Raw genomic sequence first — 16,292 nt, forward strand, 5'->3', positions numbered from 1 at the left:
AGTTAGAACAATTAACCAGTGGAACAACCTGCCTCCAGAAGCTGTGAATGCTCCAACACTGGAAGTTTTCAAGAAGAGACTGGACAGCTATTTTGTCTGAAATGGTATAGGGTTTCCTGCATTCCTATCGGTATAGGAATCAGCATCAATGATTTTGTAGTCATAAATAGAGTGGCTTCAGGTGCCCAAGATTTCTTCTAATTGTGCACCAAGTGTCATCAGGCTTCAAAACATTTATAATTGTTTCTTATGGTTTTAATGTGCAACACTTTTCTCCCGTCAGAATCCATTACAAAACAAATACTAGATTCTATGTACGTAAATTGACCGAATGTTAATATATGTAGAAGGCATAATATTGGGTCAAATGCTTATTATTAGCTAGGAAATTTAATTAAATTGAAAGTCTGTAACAAAACATGAAATGTGTGTGACTTTTTGGTGTGCTTGTTACAGCCATCACTGAATCCAGAAGCTGGAAAACAGCACAGCCAGGGTAAACCAGCAGGAACTCCATCTGGTGTTTGGGGTAGGTACCGAGGCATTGGCAGAGAGGTATTTTCTGTAGTTGTAGAAATAGTCTTAATCTTGTTCTATTTAGTCTATAGTCTATTTAAAAACAACCAAGTAAAGTTTTTCTTCTGTGTTGTGTTATATTAGAAATTATACTTTAATAATAAACTGTAAGAGGCTTGCCTATTTTTAGGAATGGTAGAATACTGTGCAAAAACTAGATATGGGTACATCGTCCCATTTTCTCCCAGATTGGCATTAGTATTGATTCATAAACATCAGATGTTTATGCACACTCAAGAGATGCATGAAGAACCTAAGCACCAGAAGTTGTAAAAAAGTGCCTTTAAATATCATACTTATTTAGTTGATGTTGGATGATGTAAATTTCATAGGTCCCATAAATGGAAATACTAAGCTTCTTCCATGTTGTTTTATTAGAAAATCCTCCTAGTGCCAAGCAACCTACCAAGATGCTGGTCATCAAAAAGGTTTCAAAAGAGGATCCTGCTGCTGCCTTCTCAGCTGCATTCACATCACCAGGACCTCAGCTTTCAAATGGCAACAAGGCAACCCCGATTGTCCCAAGTGTCTACAAAAATCTGGTTCCTAAGCCTGCAGCACCCCCATCAAAGGTACACAGAATACTAGTGAGAAGCTATTATGCTAATAATAGGGACAATCGAAATTACATTATAGTAATATAGTAATACAGTATAAATATCTGTGCTGTACTAATAGTGCAATCAAGTGCATTGTTTGTATAAAAATAAAATACTAACAGTATAGGAGGATCCATGTGGTCTTCCCGTCTTTACTATTGGAAACTTGATTCAACTTTTTTTATATTTTCGGTTAGCATTGTGTAGACATTTAAAAGAAGATGGCCTTTTTTTGAAGTTCTTGGGAGAAATAGGTTATCTGAACCGGTTTCAGTTGGAAGTTCACACCAGGGCTCAGTACAGAGACAATATTGGTTGCACTTACAAATGATTTTTGGCAGAGCTAGGCTGGAGTGGTGCATCAATTCTTGTACTCCTTGATTTCTCAGCCATGATACTATCAGCAGCAGTATCCTGGACTAGCTCCAGAGGCATGGAATGGGAAGCACTGTGTTGCAGTGGCATGCCTCTTCCTCTGTGGTTGGTTACAGCTAGTGTTGACAAGAAGAGAGAGATTGCACCTGTGGCCCCTCACTTGTGGGGTGCCTTAGGATTCAGTGGTCTCTGTCTTGCTGTCTAACAACTACATGAAATTGCTGGATGAGAAGTTTGGTATAATCAGCATACTTTACATTTCAACCACTCATGGTGTACGTCAAACTGTTGAGATACTGTCCCATTCTCTGAAAACTGTCTGGATGGAGAGGAATAGCTTTCAGTTCAATGCTGACAAGATTGAGTGGCTCTGGCTGCCTGGGTCTCCCCGAGTTGGGATACTTTCGCTATTGCTCTTGGATGAGGCTGTATGTACTTTGGCATTCAAGACAGGTGCACAACCTTGAGCTCCTAGACTAACAGCTACTGCTCAGAGCAGGTGGCAGCTGTGGCCTGGGGGACTTTGGTACAAGTTCATCTTGTGCACCGGTGTGCTCCTTTCTCAGTTAAGAGTCCTTACAGTCACTCGTGCTCTGCTTGCTTCACAATTGGACTTTTGCAATCTGTTCTACATGGGGCTATCGTTAAAGACCATCTGGAAGCCACAGCTGGTTTAAAATGGAGTGGTATGAGCAATAATAGCCACTACTCACTCTGCATTGGTTACCACTTGGTTTCTTGGTGCAAATTCATGGTTTTTAAAGCTGTTTATGGCATAGGGTCTGGTTATCTGAGGGACTGCTTCTCTTCCACTGGTTCTGCCTGCCAAGTACATTCAGGCAGATTCAAAAGGAAGCATCTCTTCAGAGATACGGTTGACAAACTCATTCTCCTCAGGTTCCATAAAGCCCTTAAAACTTGGCTTTGTTCTGAGACCCTGAGGCAAACGCATTGGGTTGTAGAGTGGCTGTTTTTAATCTAGGCTGTCCTGTTTTGCCTGTTTTTCATTGTTTTATATGGTATTAGATTTTGCAAGAATCTATTGGAGTGAGTGGCCATGACAAATTTAACAAAATTAATAAATAAAACATTTTTCTTCACTTTCACTTTCTAGCACTTTTTTTTTTTTTACTTTGACCTTGGACAAAATATTTGGGATTGTTATTTCTCCAAATCATTTGATATTCTGTTAGCTGTTATTAGGCTCTGGAATATAGCTATGTCAGATAAGTGTATGACGGGAGATCCCAAAAGGGGCATTTTAAATAAGTGGAGATTTTCAGAAGACAATATTTTTACTAAGTCAATATTGATTTTATGGAAATGTATTGCTATTGTTACTGTACATTTCTTCATTATAGCCAAATCAGTGGAAATCTAACCGAAGTGAACATAAACCAAGCTCACTAACCTCCAGCCGTGATTCAGCTTTTACCAGTCCTGTGTCTGTAACCAAACCAGCTGTGCTAACCAGTGGCTCTGTTCTCACCTCTTCCAAAGAGGTAAGCATGTATGATGGCTATAAGCATGCTATAAATCAGAAGGTACTTCAAAAATGAACCAATTTTGGCTCTCTCTAGCAAATCATGAATTACAATAGATTTAACAATGCAATTGCTCTATTCCCAGAGTCCCTCTAGTACCACCCCTCCTATTGAAATAAACTCCTCTCGCTTGACAAAGCTGATGCGCCGCACCACAGATAAGAAGAGTGAGTTCTTAAAAGCTCTGAAGGATGACAGGAATGGAGAATTGCCAGAGCGCCATGAGAACAACAAACTGGAGGATGTAAGGGTTCCGTGTCTTTTTTTTTTTTTAAATGATGTCAAGAGTTGTTTTTAAATAATTTTCTAGTATTTCTTGCATGCATATTTAGTAAACTTGGTACTTTCTGCAAGTGTTAGCGTATGCATCGTGATTCTGGTTTCTGTCATGTATAAAATGTGGAAAATAAAAAAATGTGACAAATATTAATGATAGTTTTGAAGATAGGAGTGGTGCATAAACAAGTTTTTGTCTTCCTGTTTCTATGATTGTTGTATATAATTTATACAAATGTAAACAGTGTCATTTTGGAGGACAAAATAAAATAATGAAGTTATTCTTAATCCTAGAAATACAAAGTATAGGGCATAAACAATTTTTATCATTGTGATAATTGGAATTTCTTTTCACCTTTCGGAATGAATAATATATACTTTTCTTTGAAGAAAATGATCTGATCTAGATACTATTTTCTTTAAGGCTTCGTGCATTTTTTTGCAACAGTGCACAGTTACTTTCCCATACATTAGTTCAACAGATGGGAATTCTCAATTATTACAGTGACAGTGGAGTTTGTTACTATTTTATTCTTGATCCTGTGTTATAAACTCATGCAGACCGTTCTCATTTAACTATAATTGGGACTAGTAATTCCACTGCTGAATGATGTGATTGTAAAATGCAATATCATGTACCATAACCAATTTACGGCAGCAGTTGCAACAGAACTGCTGTTATTAAGGAACATGGCTAAGTGCAACATCATGTGATAACAATTTATGACACCCCCCCCCAATTGGCTTCCTCATTGACTTTGCTTGCCGAAGTTGGTAGTGAAGGTTGCAAGGAGTGCTCATTACTGTAGGATACTGCAGCTGTCTTAATTGTGAGCCAGTTTCCAAGCCCCCAAATCATGATTACATAATACCAGAGATGCTGTAATGGCCGTCTTGTTCAGCATCATTGTAACAGTTGATAGATAAGCAATGGGATATGGGATGAAGAGATAGATAAATGTTTGTAACTTTAGACAGAATGAAGTTACTAAATTGGTTTTGTACTTACGATGAAGGTTGGAAGTCACTTTTTTGTATTATGTTTCTCTTTTTTCTTATACTTTTTATTCCTATATTTTAACTTTAGTTTGTATTAGATTTTATTATTATAATCACAAGTCTTAACAAAAATATATTGTAAATTAAACTGTAGAACTACAGTAGCTATTAGCATTTTTTGATAGTCAGTTGTTTCTAAGTGTTAGTTTGAGGAGGTTATTAGCCTCATCATAAAGCCTATACTTCCCGAGCATGTAATTTAGAAAACTTTCTGAAATATTGATTTATGCTATTACACAACTATGATTTTGATGTGTCTTTTGTTCCTAACTAGGTGGACGGTGGCAGTACAGCAGAACCAAAGGAAAACTGGGAGGAGAACTGCCATCAGAATGGGCTTTCTTTGCCTTTGGAAGAGGGAGAGAATCTTTCTCACTCTTTAGAAGCAGAACACAGGTGAGAAAAAAGGCAATTGGTCAGGAAAATATTAACCCACCAGAAATGTATAGAAATCAATAGAGGTTTAACCAGCTCTAGAAGAAGAACCTGTGGTTTCTTGACGTAGCCCCATCACTCCATATCATCCAGTACAATACAATACAAGTTTTTGGCTTCTTGTAATGAACATTCTTCTCCTCTGCTCTCCACATGATACCCTGCGATTGATACACTCTGATGGAAGCATTGCCTTTTTGCCATTTCTTATTGAAATGTTTCACAGGAGAGGGAAAGGAATGCCCCTCCTTATTGATGAGGCAAGAATAATTGCATGGAAACAGTCTTTAATGTCCTAATCATATATTCCTCAGTCTTGAAACCTGTATGGGGTTTGAATTGAGGCACAATTCAATCTGGCTAAAGAGCTGCTTCATCAGACACACCAGAAGGATGATATCTGCCTCTACACAGTCCATTTTAGCAAAGTAGAATGGGGTGAAAGTAGATCATCTTTTTCTGCTAATATTGAATATTCTTGCTTTGACAAAATATGCAGAACTGTCTGGTACTTTTATAGTTAATTCAGATGATGCTGGGAGGGGAGAGAAAGAATGTGTAGGGAGTAATTATGTGGGCTTCAGAATGGAAGTGAACCTTTGTCCCCCAGGCTGGTTGGAGAATGTGATTTATGACAGCAAAAGAGGGAGGGAAAATGCCAGCAAAATAACTGCTCTGGGGTGGAGATTTCAGATCTTGGCATCCAGCCATGTTGTGCCGGACACTCTGTTACACAGTAATAAAGGCTTTTTAGGATAAACAATGCCTGGAAGTTCTTTGAAGTGTTTCATTAGTCAGAACCTTGACACTTACTGTCAAAGAACCAAAACAATAAAGACTTTATTTAAAAACTGTCGTCTTATTTCTTCAATCCTGTCAAGTGTTAAACAAGTCTACAATATAGTATAAAACAATTATTCAAGTATTTAATTTAAGTTATTTGAGAACAAGTTTTACTGTAGTTAAAGAGGACACAAACAGGATTTTTTAAAAGTTTACCGCCTTAATGCAGGATTTCTCAAATTTTGTAGTTCTGCCCTTTCTAAAAAGTGTGACATCACCTCACCATGAATAGAACAAATTATTTCATTAACAAGACATAAGCAACAAATAAATATTAATATTTAAATCACAGGGTCCTCAGACTGGACCTGCAGTTGTCCAGGTGAGCTTGCAGACAAAGTGAGGAAGAAAGCCCAAAATAAGTTTTGACAGTGCTCCCACTGTCTATGCAAGGCTGATCAATATAAAAAATAGTGATTTCCCCCCTTATATCCAATTGTTTATAACCCTCAAGAAGTTTGAGAACCTTGCTTTGGTACTTCTTTATTCACATTCTCACTTTTTTAAAATGCTTCATTTAACTCTTAGCCTAACCTGCTTCATTAAAGTATTTCTCTCCTACAGAGCAATATTGTAAAATAGCTGTGAATTTTCTTGTGCTTTAAAAAGAGATTTAATAAATCTCTTTTCCTCCCTAATGACATCTTTAATCCAGTCCCTTTTCTATTTATTCTTTACATTTTCCATGCTAGATTACTGAAAGCAATGGGATGGCAGGAATATCCTGAAAACGATGAGAATTGCCTTCCCCTCACAGAGGATGAGCTCAAAGAGTTCCAAATAAAGTCAGAGCAGGTATGTATGTTCAACTGCTTACTCTTTTAGCATCATTTTATTTTGTAACTCATGTGTTGAAACCTCTGAGAACATTGACTACAATAAACTTATGAGGTCAAAATTAAATAATTTAGCTTTGGTGCATCTGAGAACAATACATTTTTAGTTTATTTTGAATGAAAAGGAGAAACAAGTATGAAAATGTTCTTTCCTTTGTCTCTAGCTAAGAAGAAATGGCTTTCGAAAGAGTGAATTTCTTCGAGGCCAAGGCAGCAGTCAACTATTCTCCTACTGGAGAAGCACTTTTAAGACAGAGTTTGAAGAGTCAGACACAGAAACAAGTAGCAGTGAAACTTCTGATGACGATGCCTGAAGATGGGCACCCAAAATCCATAATATAAAACCAACCCAGCAAACTCAAGTTTGTAGTTCAGCACATAAATGTTTGGGGTTCGAATGAAGCAGAGTTTATTCTATCTCAAGTCTGTTCAGTTTTTTATTGTTGAAAACTTCATGCACAAGGGAAAGAATTATATCCCAAAGAAGAAAGCTATCGGCTTACTACTTTTTGATTTTGCCCTTCTGTGCTTCAAAGAGAACAATCCATTCCGCCTTCTGGAGCAAGGCGTGGGTTCAGTCTCATCAGGAGCAGGATGCAAAAGACTTAGGTTGGGCAACCACAAGCTTCTCATACTGCCGTCCACATTGCAAAATGTCGTGCGGCAATAATGTGCTAAAACAATCATTGTCAATGACAAAATGGCTACGGAAGTTCTAATTGTGTTAAATTAATGCTAATAACATGGAACTTTTTTATTTTTTGGCGGCTCGGGGAGCTTCATCACTTAACCAGGCGTGTTTGGTTTTTCTTTTTTGGGGGGTACAGCTGTAAAATATTTGGATATAGGAATTGTTTGTGTTCTTGCAACCTTGATATTCAGGGTGGATTGTTAAAATATAAAATTTTTGTGGGATTTCAAAGATTAAGATTATTTTGATAACATTATTTACAGATTTTAAAAAGTGACTATCACATTGAGTCTGTATGAGGGGGAAAACTACTGCATCAAAAGATAACTAACTTGGAATAAATATTTTGCATCAGTTTGCCAATTCTGAGTCTGTCATTTCTCAAGTTATTAGTTTAGATTTCTTAAATAAGACTTTCTTGTAATTCACTCTTCAGATAGCAGTAATTTTTCAAAAGCAGAGATCTAATTTGCTTGTTCTTGATGAATAAATGAATCACTCCAGTCCTATACGTAAGATAAGCTTATATTTAAAAAGGATATCTATAAAACAATATGAATTTCTCATCGGTAATGAAAATGTTCACATTAAGTATATAACAAAACTGATAAATTGGGCAGTGATTATCCTTGTATAAATCTAATGTTTAATTTCTGATATAGTACACAAGGAGCATGGAGGTATAGTAGTGCATGTATTGCTTTTGTCAAGATTCACTAACTTGTAATATTTTTAAGTTTTAGCATTTGAACATTTAAAAAAATGGTTTTCTATCAAGTGAAGTATGACTTTCGGGGCACTTTTGCATAATTCTCTTTGGAATAATATAGAAGCCATTGCTTTTGCCTTCTTCCAGGATGTTTTTTTTTCTTTCAATTTTTTAATATAGGCTATAGTCCTGAAATTTCCTGGTAATTTTCTATCCAAATACTACCCAGGTGCATCCCTTAGTTTTGAAGATCATTCAAGGTTGGCTATAATTAAATTCCCACAGAAGAGATCTTTATGAGCACATCCATACTTTAATCTGCCAAATCTCCTAGACTGTACTGGCATCCAAAGCACTACATTCCTAATGGTCAAGGAACAAGATACTAGAGCCCGCTGATTGTTTTAGGACACCAAAGGGGTTTTTGCTAAAAAAAATAAAAAAAAAATAAAAAAAAATTAAAAAAAAGATTTGCCAAGCTAGCAATCATTAATTAGGATTAAAGGAAGACAACCTACAAAGTATTTAATTTGTAGAGTCAGTCTGACTACTGTACATAATAGAAATCAATAAACCTCAACTTCATGCAGCACTCCCCTTGCCAGCTAGGCAAAAAGCATCTGTGTGATGCAAGTATTTCAAATTGCATGTTAAAATTATACTGGGATACGGAGTTTGGAAAGAATACATTCTTCTGTAATTGTTTTTGGATTAGTTTTTTTAAATGTTGACAGTGCTGCATTAGTAAACAGTTCTGTATCCTAAGATCATAATAAAAAGTATTTATATTCATGTATTCTTTCAGGTGTCCATGGACTATGTCACAAGGATTGCATAGTAAGCACTATACACAAAAGCTCCTAAAGCAATTAGTCATATCCCTCCAAACATTCCTGTAGTTGAAGAACCCTTAAGTGGGTTCTTCAACTACTTCCATGACAAAAAACATGTAGCATACAACTTTAGAATCTTTCTGAGGAATTTATTTCAGCAGAATATCAAAATGCCTTTCTCTTTGGATGACCTTACTTGCAGTGCTTGAATCTAGAACAGCACCAAACGACAAAAGACATTACAGTGGAGAATAATCCATTTGAAAGTACATGCCCATGTGAGACAAAAAGTCATTCATGACTAGAAATATTTTAAGTGACCAGAAACATTTTAAAAGGTTTTCTACAGCAACTGCAAACAAAAGTGATCTGACTCTTATTTCACCTTTTTTACAAACAATAATACAACTGCTTTCTTTTTCAAAAGTTAAAAGTGTGCTAACTGTCTATAAACTGGCTCTTCATTTTGGAATATTGAGATGAAAATTACCAGGAATTGTAATTAGTAAGATCCTTTCTTTGTATCCTGGACATGGTAAAAAGCAATGCTTATAATTTATTGAGAAATAAATTATACAGTATGTGTGTGTATACATATATACATATACACAATTTATTTCTCAAGTGCTAAACCCATCAGTGTATATGTGTTAGTATTTCTGATAACTAGGCATCAGCAAAAGACTAACACTGACTTATATTCCTAGTTAAATAGTTGAAAAAAATAGAAATTTATACACTTCAGAGGAATATTAGCATCTCAGACTAGAGAAAGTGTGCACCCTGGTACCATAAATGTATCAGCTCAACTAGACCAAAATCCATTTTGTATGCAGTAATAGGAGAGGCTCCAGTCATGAGATCTAAGATAAATTTCCATGAATTTAATCGTGACAAATGATGAAAAAGAACAGGTTCTAAAGAATTGCTGTTCAAATATTCTGCTGGAAAAATGACCCAGCTTCACAGTCAATACAGTCCACAGCACCTGGTATCTCCTACTTAAATTCTACCCAGGTCTAGTCCTAAGATTTTTCACTATTGGACAAAGGCATCTAACCACTGGCATTCGCTATGACTTAGGCCCTAGTGATGGCTTGTTTATTAATATTTATAAATGGTCATTTTAAATTAAGAGGCTATTTGAGAGCCAAGATAGATCTTCTACTAATGTTGTGAAATAGCAGAAGAAAACAGGCAAATTTCACTCCCAAGACCAGAGCTCAACATCCTGCAGACTACACTTTAATGTACGTGATGGCGAAGAATTGAATCTGTTTACAGCGATCGCCCGAAGACTGACGGTCCAGGTGTAATAGGTCTAACGCAATAAACTACACTCGTTATTAGTTTACTTTTACAACCATCTATATCAGTGTTTCTCAACCTTGACAATTTTAAGGCATGTGGACTTCAACTCCCAGAATTCCACAGCCAGCATTGCTGGCTGTGGAATTCTGGGAGTTGAAGTCCAAATGCCTTAAAATTGTCAAGGTTGAGAAACACTGATCTATATCGGGTAGGCAACCTTGGCTCTTTTATGACTCGTGGACTTCAACTCCCAGAATTCCTGAGCCAGCATGACTGGCTCAGGAATTCTGGGAGTTGAAGTCCACGAGTCATAAAAAAGGCAAGGCCCTGATCTATATGCTTCGTTGCATATTGTTTGCAACTGTTTAACGTCTCTCTTTCACACTGTTATCTTGTGCCTTAACACCGTGTAGAAAACAGATGATCAGTTAACTGGAAACCTCCCGATCCAAGCAGCAAGTGCGGCACCTTCCTCTCAAAAGCAATCCCTGCCAAGTAACAGCCTCGCAATCGTAAAGAACTTGCAGCCCGTCCCCGTGTCGAGCAACTATCTGAAAAACCAGCCGAGTACGCCGAATTCGCTTCTTTTCACACAGACCATAAAGCAAGTGTTTCTCAACCTTGACCATTTTAAGGCATGTGGACTTCAACTCCCAGAATTATCTGATTATCTGCTATTAATACAGTATTCTGGATTAGTCAAGAGCAAAGCACTTTTGAATTAAAGTTTCCACTTGTTCCTTCTGCCTGGAGAGGGCTTCCCAGCTGGCCTACAGCAATTCACATTATTCAGGAAACACACCCCCCTTAAATACTTTACTCCTACCGAGAGTAGTCTGAACTCTTCCCAAACATTCTCCCCCTAAACCAGTGTTTCTCAACCTTGACCATTTTAAGGCATGTGGACTTCAACTCCCAGAATTCCACAGCCAGCAACGCTGGCTGTGGAATTCTGGGAGTTGAAGTCCACATGCCTTAAAATGGTCAAGGTTGAGAAACCCTGCCATAAAAGAAACCGTCCGCGCCCGCTCAAGCTCATCAACGTCCTACAACCCCCCGCTTCCTCCTTTTTTTTTTTTTTTTTAACGTCCCGCTTTAATGACGCAACGGCGCGCGTCAGTTGAGACGGGAGGCTCTTGCCGCGAGATTTCCCGCGGAACAAACCGCCCCGACATGCTTTGCGTCCTTCTTTTTCGCAGTCGGCGCCTCGGAGCAGGATGGGTGAGTTGCCAGCTGGAGAGGGGAGGTCGTGGTTTCATCCGCCGCCATCCGCCCCGCTAGGCCTCCCCGCGGAGCTCCCAGCCGGGTAACCGAGAGAAAGACGTTCACCCCGTTCAGTGCGCGCGGTATCCCGGTTGCTTTTGTGGAGCAGCTGCCATTCGGCCTGCTTTGGATCCTCTCCGGCCTTTGCTTAATGAGCGAGGGGGATCCCCTTGGAGCAACAGCGCTTTCTCGCCTAAAGCCCCTTTGTGTCCCTTTGCCCGAGGTTGCAATGATGAAACTTCTTCCACTGCTGCATTAGGGCCGAGTAAGCCATGCGGAAACTTACCTTGGAGAACTGAGCGACCCTGGGCACAAGCAACTCCTCCTAAGCCATAGACGGACAAGTTTAGGGACCCGTACTTAATGCATCCATTTCATTTGATATTTTTTTCCCCCTCTCTTTACGCAGGTATCTCCAGGGATAATTGGCACAAGCGCCGCAAGACCGGGGGAAAGCGGAAGCCCTACCATAAGAAAAGAAAGTATGAGTTGGGACGACCTCCTGCCAATACCAAAGTACGGGCGATTAATGGTTTAGGCGCAGTGTTTCTCAACCTTGACCATTTTAAGGCGTGTGGAATTCTGGGAGTTGAAGTCCACATGCCTTAAAATGGTCAAGGTTGAGAAACACTGGTTTAGGGGGAGAATGTTTGGGAAGAGTTCAGACTACTCTCGGTAAGAGTAAAGTATTTAAGGGGTGTGTGTTTCCTGAATAATGTGAATTGCTGTAGGCCAGCTGGGAAGCCCTCTCCAGGCAGCAGGAACAAGTGGAAACTTTAATTCAAACGCGCTTTGCTTCTAGTCTTGACTAATCCAGAATATTGTATTAATAGCAGATAATCAGAAGTTTGTTAATTCCAAAATAATGTCCAGCTAAAGCAGGGGGTCTTCAAACTTGGCCCTTTTATGATTTGTGGACTTCAACTCCCAGAATTCCTCAACCAGCAAATGCTGGCTGAGGAATTCTGGGAGTTGAAGTCCACAAATCATAAAAGGGCCAAGTTTGAAGGACCCCTGAGGTAAAGGATAAATGTTTTATATGATATGTTTGTAACACAACTGTTTCTCTCTGATAAAATAATAGTATGGGTTATGCACACATGTGTTTTTAAGAACTATCTGTTATAATTAGGGTGTCCCTGAATTTAATTGCAATACTGTTTTATATCTAGTTAGTAATGATTGATGTTTATCTGTAAAGCAGATATAAGTTACTTTAGATATACCCAAGTGTTGGGTATGCATGGTGGAATGCTTAATCGGGGCACCATATCTTTAATTTGAAATTCCAGTAATCCTTGAAAGATTTGAGGTAAACTCCAATCCAGAGTTACTTTGGTCATGTTGAGATAATTGCATAGTGCTTTAGTTTGGAAATACTTGATGTGGAGGCAACTGGAGTGATGAGAAGTACACCTTAGGTGGGTGTGTAGACTGTTCTGGTCTTTTTCACAGTCACCAGTGCTAGGGGTTGTCATAGTTACACTGACCATGTTGCCCATGTAGGATGGGCATTTGAGGCAAGATTTTAGTTCCACGGATTGCTGCATCTGAACAAACCTGTGGTACTTTGTTACAGATTGGCCCCAGAAGAATACATACAGTAAGAGTTCGTGGTGGCAATAAAAAATACCGTGCTCTCCGTTTGGATGTTGGAAACTTCTCTTGGGGATCTGAATGTAAGTGTGAAGTAGATGTTCTGTAGAGTATTAGCTTGGGGGGGGATTTAGTAACCAAAAAGCACAAATAAGAAAACTGTGATGATAACTTTGACCTTAAGAGAGCTTTGGTGAATTCCTAGCTCTCGGTGATAAGAGTGTCATAGTTACCCTGAGTATGTATGCATTGTTGCTATAGGAATGTTAAATGGGAGACAAAATTGTTTATATAAGCTTAAAAGGTATTGTTCAAGACTGGTAAAAACTGAGGGGTTGAGATAGAAATAATGAAAAATATTAGCTTACTTTAAACAAGCTCCTGGCATGGATTTAAAGGCTGTTATTTAGTGATGAAGAGACAATGTTGTAGATGGTACAAGCATAACAACAACCATACAATAAATTTGAACATTTGCTTGCATGTTTAGTTTGCTACCCCACTAGTATTTGGAGGAGGGAAGAGTTGCAGACTTGCTTAAGAGGGTAGCTTTGTACCTACTCAAGTGTACCTAATTGGTCAATTCATAATCCTGGTATTGTATTTGGTTGGTGAGGTTAATACTCCACTGCAGATTCCGTATTTACTTTATTTCATATTTGTTATTGAACTTGGTTATGAGGACTTTATTGGGGCTGCTGAAAGAGATGTAATATAAGATGAAAGAGACTCTCTTTGTATTTTCTAATTAAGAGTGCTGATTATGATGTTTGCAGAGATACAAAGCTTGGCCCCTTTTGCATCATCATCAGTGATGTTGCACATATCCGTAAAGGGGGCAAGCTTGTGTTGTAGAGTCACATATGCTTTGCAGTTTGTAAATTCTCCTTATTCTTTAAATTCTGCTCTTTATTCTTTTAAATGGGGTGGTTTTGGAAATGGAAGCAGCCCCCGCACAGTGTGAAGGCCTATTTTTATCTGTCCATGAGATTCTTATACCAGTTATTTTTTACTCTTGAAAATAAATTCCTTTTGTTACAGGCTGTACCCGCAAAACCAGAATAATTGATGTAGTGTACAATGCATCCAATAATGAGTTGGTGCGCACAAAGACCCTGGTCAAAAACTGCATTGTCCTCATTGACAGCACACCATACCGACACTGGTATGAGGCCCACTATGCCTTGCCCCTTGGGCGCAAAAAGGGCGCCAAGCTGGTAGGTAACAATACTCTACTCAGAGGTTTAAAAATACTTTTGTCTTCTAATGATGATACTGTTAACCAGTTCTGCTGCTGAAAGAGAATGATGGCATATCTACTGATCTGAAGGAGACATGAGACCAAGCTGTGTAGGGTCCCTTTTTAATTTAGAGCATCTTAGCGCTGAAGCACGGAAGCAAACATTTTGAATAAAAAGGATTCTATAAATTATTGTTTGTGGGTTCTAGATTGGAAAATGCTTATAGTCTGTTATCCCATCCGTGCTTAGATCTAAATTTATTTGGAAATTGTTTTAAAGTAGCAAAGAGTTCGGCACCCCGGTCAACTGTGTAGATTGTATTATTAGTATGCACAAACCCAAACAAATAGTTTGCTTCAGTAATTCTGCCAAACCATTCTGGGTAGGCTGCAATTTGGCACAACCCAAAGCATTTTGATTGCCCTGGGTATTGGCTGAAACAAAATCTGGAGACGTTTGATGGGATGAGTAGGACAAGACCTGTGCACCTCACATCTATACCTCTTCCTCTAGGTGGCCTACGTGTGTACATTATTTGTACATTCTTAGCACCTTCCCTTGACTGCCACTATCAGTGTGTTTATTCAGACACTGCACATCTAATTGGCGCTCTCGTATTTCCAATTCTTTCCTGACTACAAGGAAGTGGGCATCGGTAGCTGCAGGTGGAGAAAAAAATGGGGCTTGGAAAATGGGGGAGATAGGCTGGTTGAATAAAATACTGTTCAAGTTGTGGAAAATTGGCAAGTGACCAAAGCTAATCAGACTTTGCAGTATATCCAACCACACAGGGTGGCCTCTCCCACCTCAGTCTTCTTTTCCCTTCCACTTATGCACATGACACATTTTTGGTCTAGGCCAGGGGTAGGCAACCTTGGCTCTTTTATGACTCATGGACTTCAACTCCCAGAATTCCTGAGCCAGCAGGAAGTCCATGAGTCATAAAAGAGCCAAGGTTGCCTACCCCTGGTCTAGGCATAGAACAAGTTGTTTTTTTTATGTGCAAAAGAGTTTATGCACAGAATGCTTTGTTCAATGCTAGTTTTTAATCTTGCAACCCCAAAATGTGCTGAATGTTCCAGGTGTTTGTGGAGTTATGGGAAGTAACAGCCACTTCTGCTTTCGTTCCAGACTCCTGAGGAGGAAGACATTTTAAACAAAAAACGTTCAAAGAAAATTCAGAAGAAGTATGATGAGCGGAAAAAGAATGCCAAGATCAGTAGCCTCCTGGAGGAGCAGTTCCAACAAGGAAAGCTACTTGGTAAGATGTAAAAAACAGACAACTGAGCTTGCTAGGCACAGCAGAAGATTTACACAGATGTACAATTTTGATAAATTATGTGATGGTAGCAGTTTATACTCAGAGTTGACAGAAATCTGTAGCTTCTTTAGGGCAGGATTTACTTGTTTCAACTCTTGGAATAATACTTAGCTTGACAATTGTTAGAGCTATTTTCTAGTTGTTGCTACTTTATACAAGTTAGAACCAGGAATTCAAGTGTCAGGTGATCACCATGTTATCCTGCATAATTGACCAGGGATTTGAAGTTGACCTTGTGATGAAAACTTTGTCCAGTTCTGCTGCTGAATGTGAGTGGTGACATTTCAAGTTCTGAAGGTAACTTCATCTGTGGGAAGGCCGTTAAATTTTTAAAGGCCTACACTTAGTGAGAAGATGGACCATAGTTGCGTTAATATGGAGTTAATAGCAAGAAAGGTTTTGCATTTAAAGAAGCTTATTCACTGGTCTTAATTGACACTTTTTCATTTAATTTTGTCCTTTCCTTTTTCAGCTTGCATTGCCTCCAGACCTGGACAGTGTGGCCGAGCAGATGGCTACATTCTGGAAGGCAAGGAGCTAGAATTCTATCTGAGGAAGATCAAAGCCAGAAAAGGCAAATGAACCCATTTATTGTATCTTAACAGGCTTAATAAATATCTCAAAAGTCTTGTTATAAATGATTAGTGTGGTTATTTATGGGCATTAGGACAAAGTAGTATATCGGTGGTCAGCACTGGAATTTATACGAATATTGTGGACTATAGTCCTCATGTTGGGAAGAACGTTTGGGCTTGCTTCACTTTGGCGCCAATGTGTTTCCTTG

At 38.6% G+C, this 16,292-nt stretch overlaps 2 protein-coding genes and 3 non-coding genes across 5 annotated transcripts in view; all 5 read left to right on the forward strand.

Moving 5' to 3' along the window:
- GPBP1L1 (GC-rich promoter binding protein 1 like 1) overlaps positions 1–8,357 on the forward strand; it is a 28,555-nt gene extending 20,198 nt beyond the window's left edge. The window contains exons 6-12 of the mRNA XM_015811307.1: positions 457–529; positions 955–1,148; positions 2,912–3,052; positions 3,180–3,338; positions 4,704–4,825; positions 6,400–6,502; positions 6,708–8,357. Of these exons, the coding sequence (XP_015666793.1) occupies positions 457–529; positions 955–1,148; positions 2,912–3,052; positions 3,180–3,338; positions 4,704–4,825; positions 6,400–6,502; positions 6,708–6,857 (942 nt within the window). The 3' untranslated portion in view covers positions 6,858–8,357. The remainder of the gene's footprint in view (positions 1–456; positions 530–954; positions 1,149–2,911; positions 3,053–3,179; positions 3,339–4,703; positions 4,826–6,399; positions 6,503–6,707) is intronic.
- A 2,838-nt stretch (positions 8,358–11,195) lies between these two features.
- RPS8 (ribosomal protein S8) lies at positions 11,196–16,146 on the forward strand. The gene is made up of 6 exons (XM_015811308.1): positions 11,196–11,308; positions 11,760–11,866; positions 12,930–13,029; positions 13,988–14,163; positions 15,319–15,448; positions 15,981–16,146. Exons 1-6 carry the CDS (start codon positions 11,305–11,307, stop codon positions 16,088–16,090), a joined length of 627 nt encoding a protein of 208 aa, XP_015666794.1. The 5' UTR covers positions 11,196–11,304; the 3' UTR covers positions 16,091–16,146.
- LOC114922276 lies at positions 11,573–11,656 on the forward strand. Its single transcript, XR_003810365.1, has one exon. It is a non-coding gene; the product is annotated as a small nucleolar RNA SNORD55/SNORD39 (small nucleolar RNA).
- On the forward strand, positions 12,744–12,845 carry LOC114922278. The gene has a single exon (XR_003810367.1). It is a non-coding gene; the product is annotated as a small nucleolar RNA SNORD46 (small nucleolar RNA).
- LOC114922277 lies at positions 15,739–15,807 on the forward strand. Its single transcript, XR_003810366.1, has one exon. It is a non-coding gene; the product is annotated as a small nucleolar RNA SNORD38 (small nucleolar RNA).
- Positions 16,147–16,292: the final 146 nt, after the last annotated feature.

The sequence above is a fragment of the Protobothrops mucrosquamatus genome, unplaced genomic scaffold (assembly GCF_001527695.2).
Source record: "Protobothrops mucrosquamatus isolate PMUCROS unplaced genomic scaffold, P.Mucros_1.0 scaffold39, whole genome shotgun sequence".
Classification (NCBI taxonomy): domain Eukaryota; kingdom Metazoa; phylum Chordata; class Lepidosauria; order Squamata; family Viperidae; genus Protobothrops; species Protobothrops mucrosquamatus.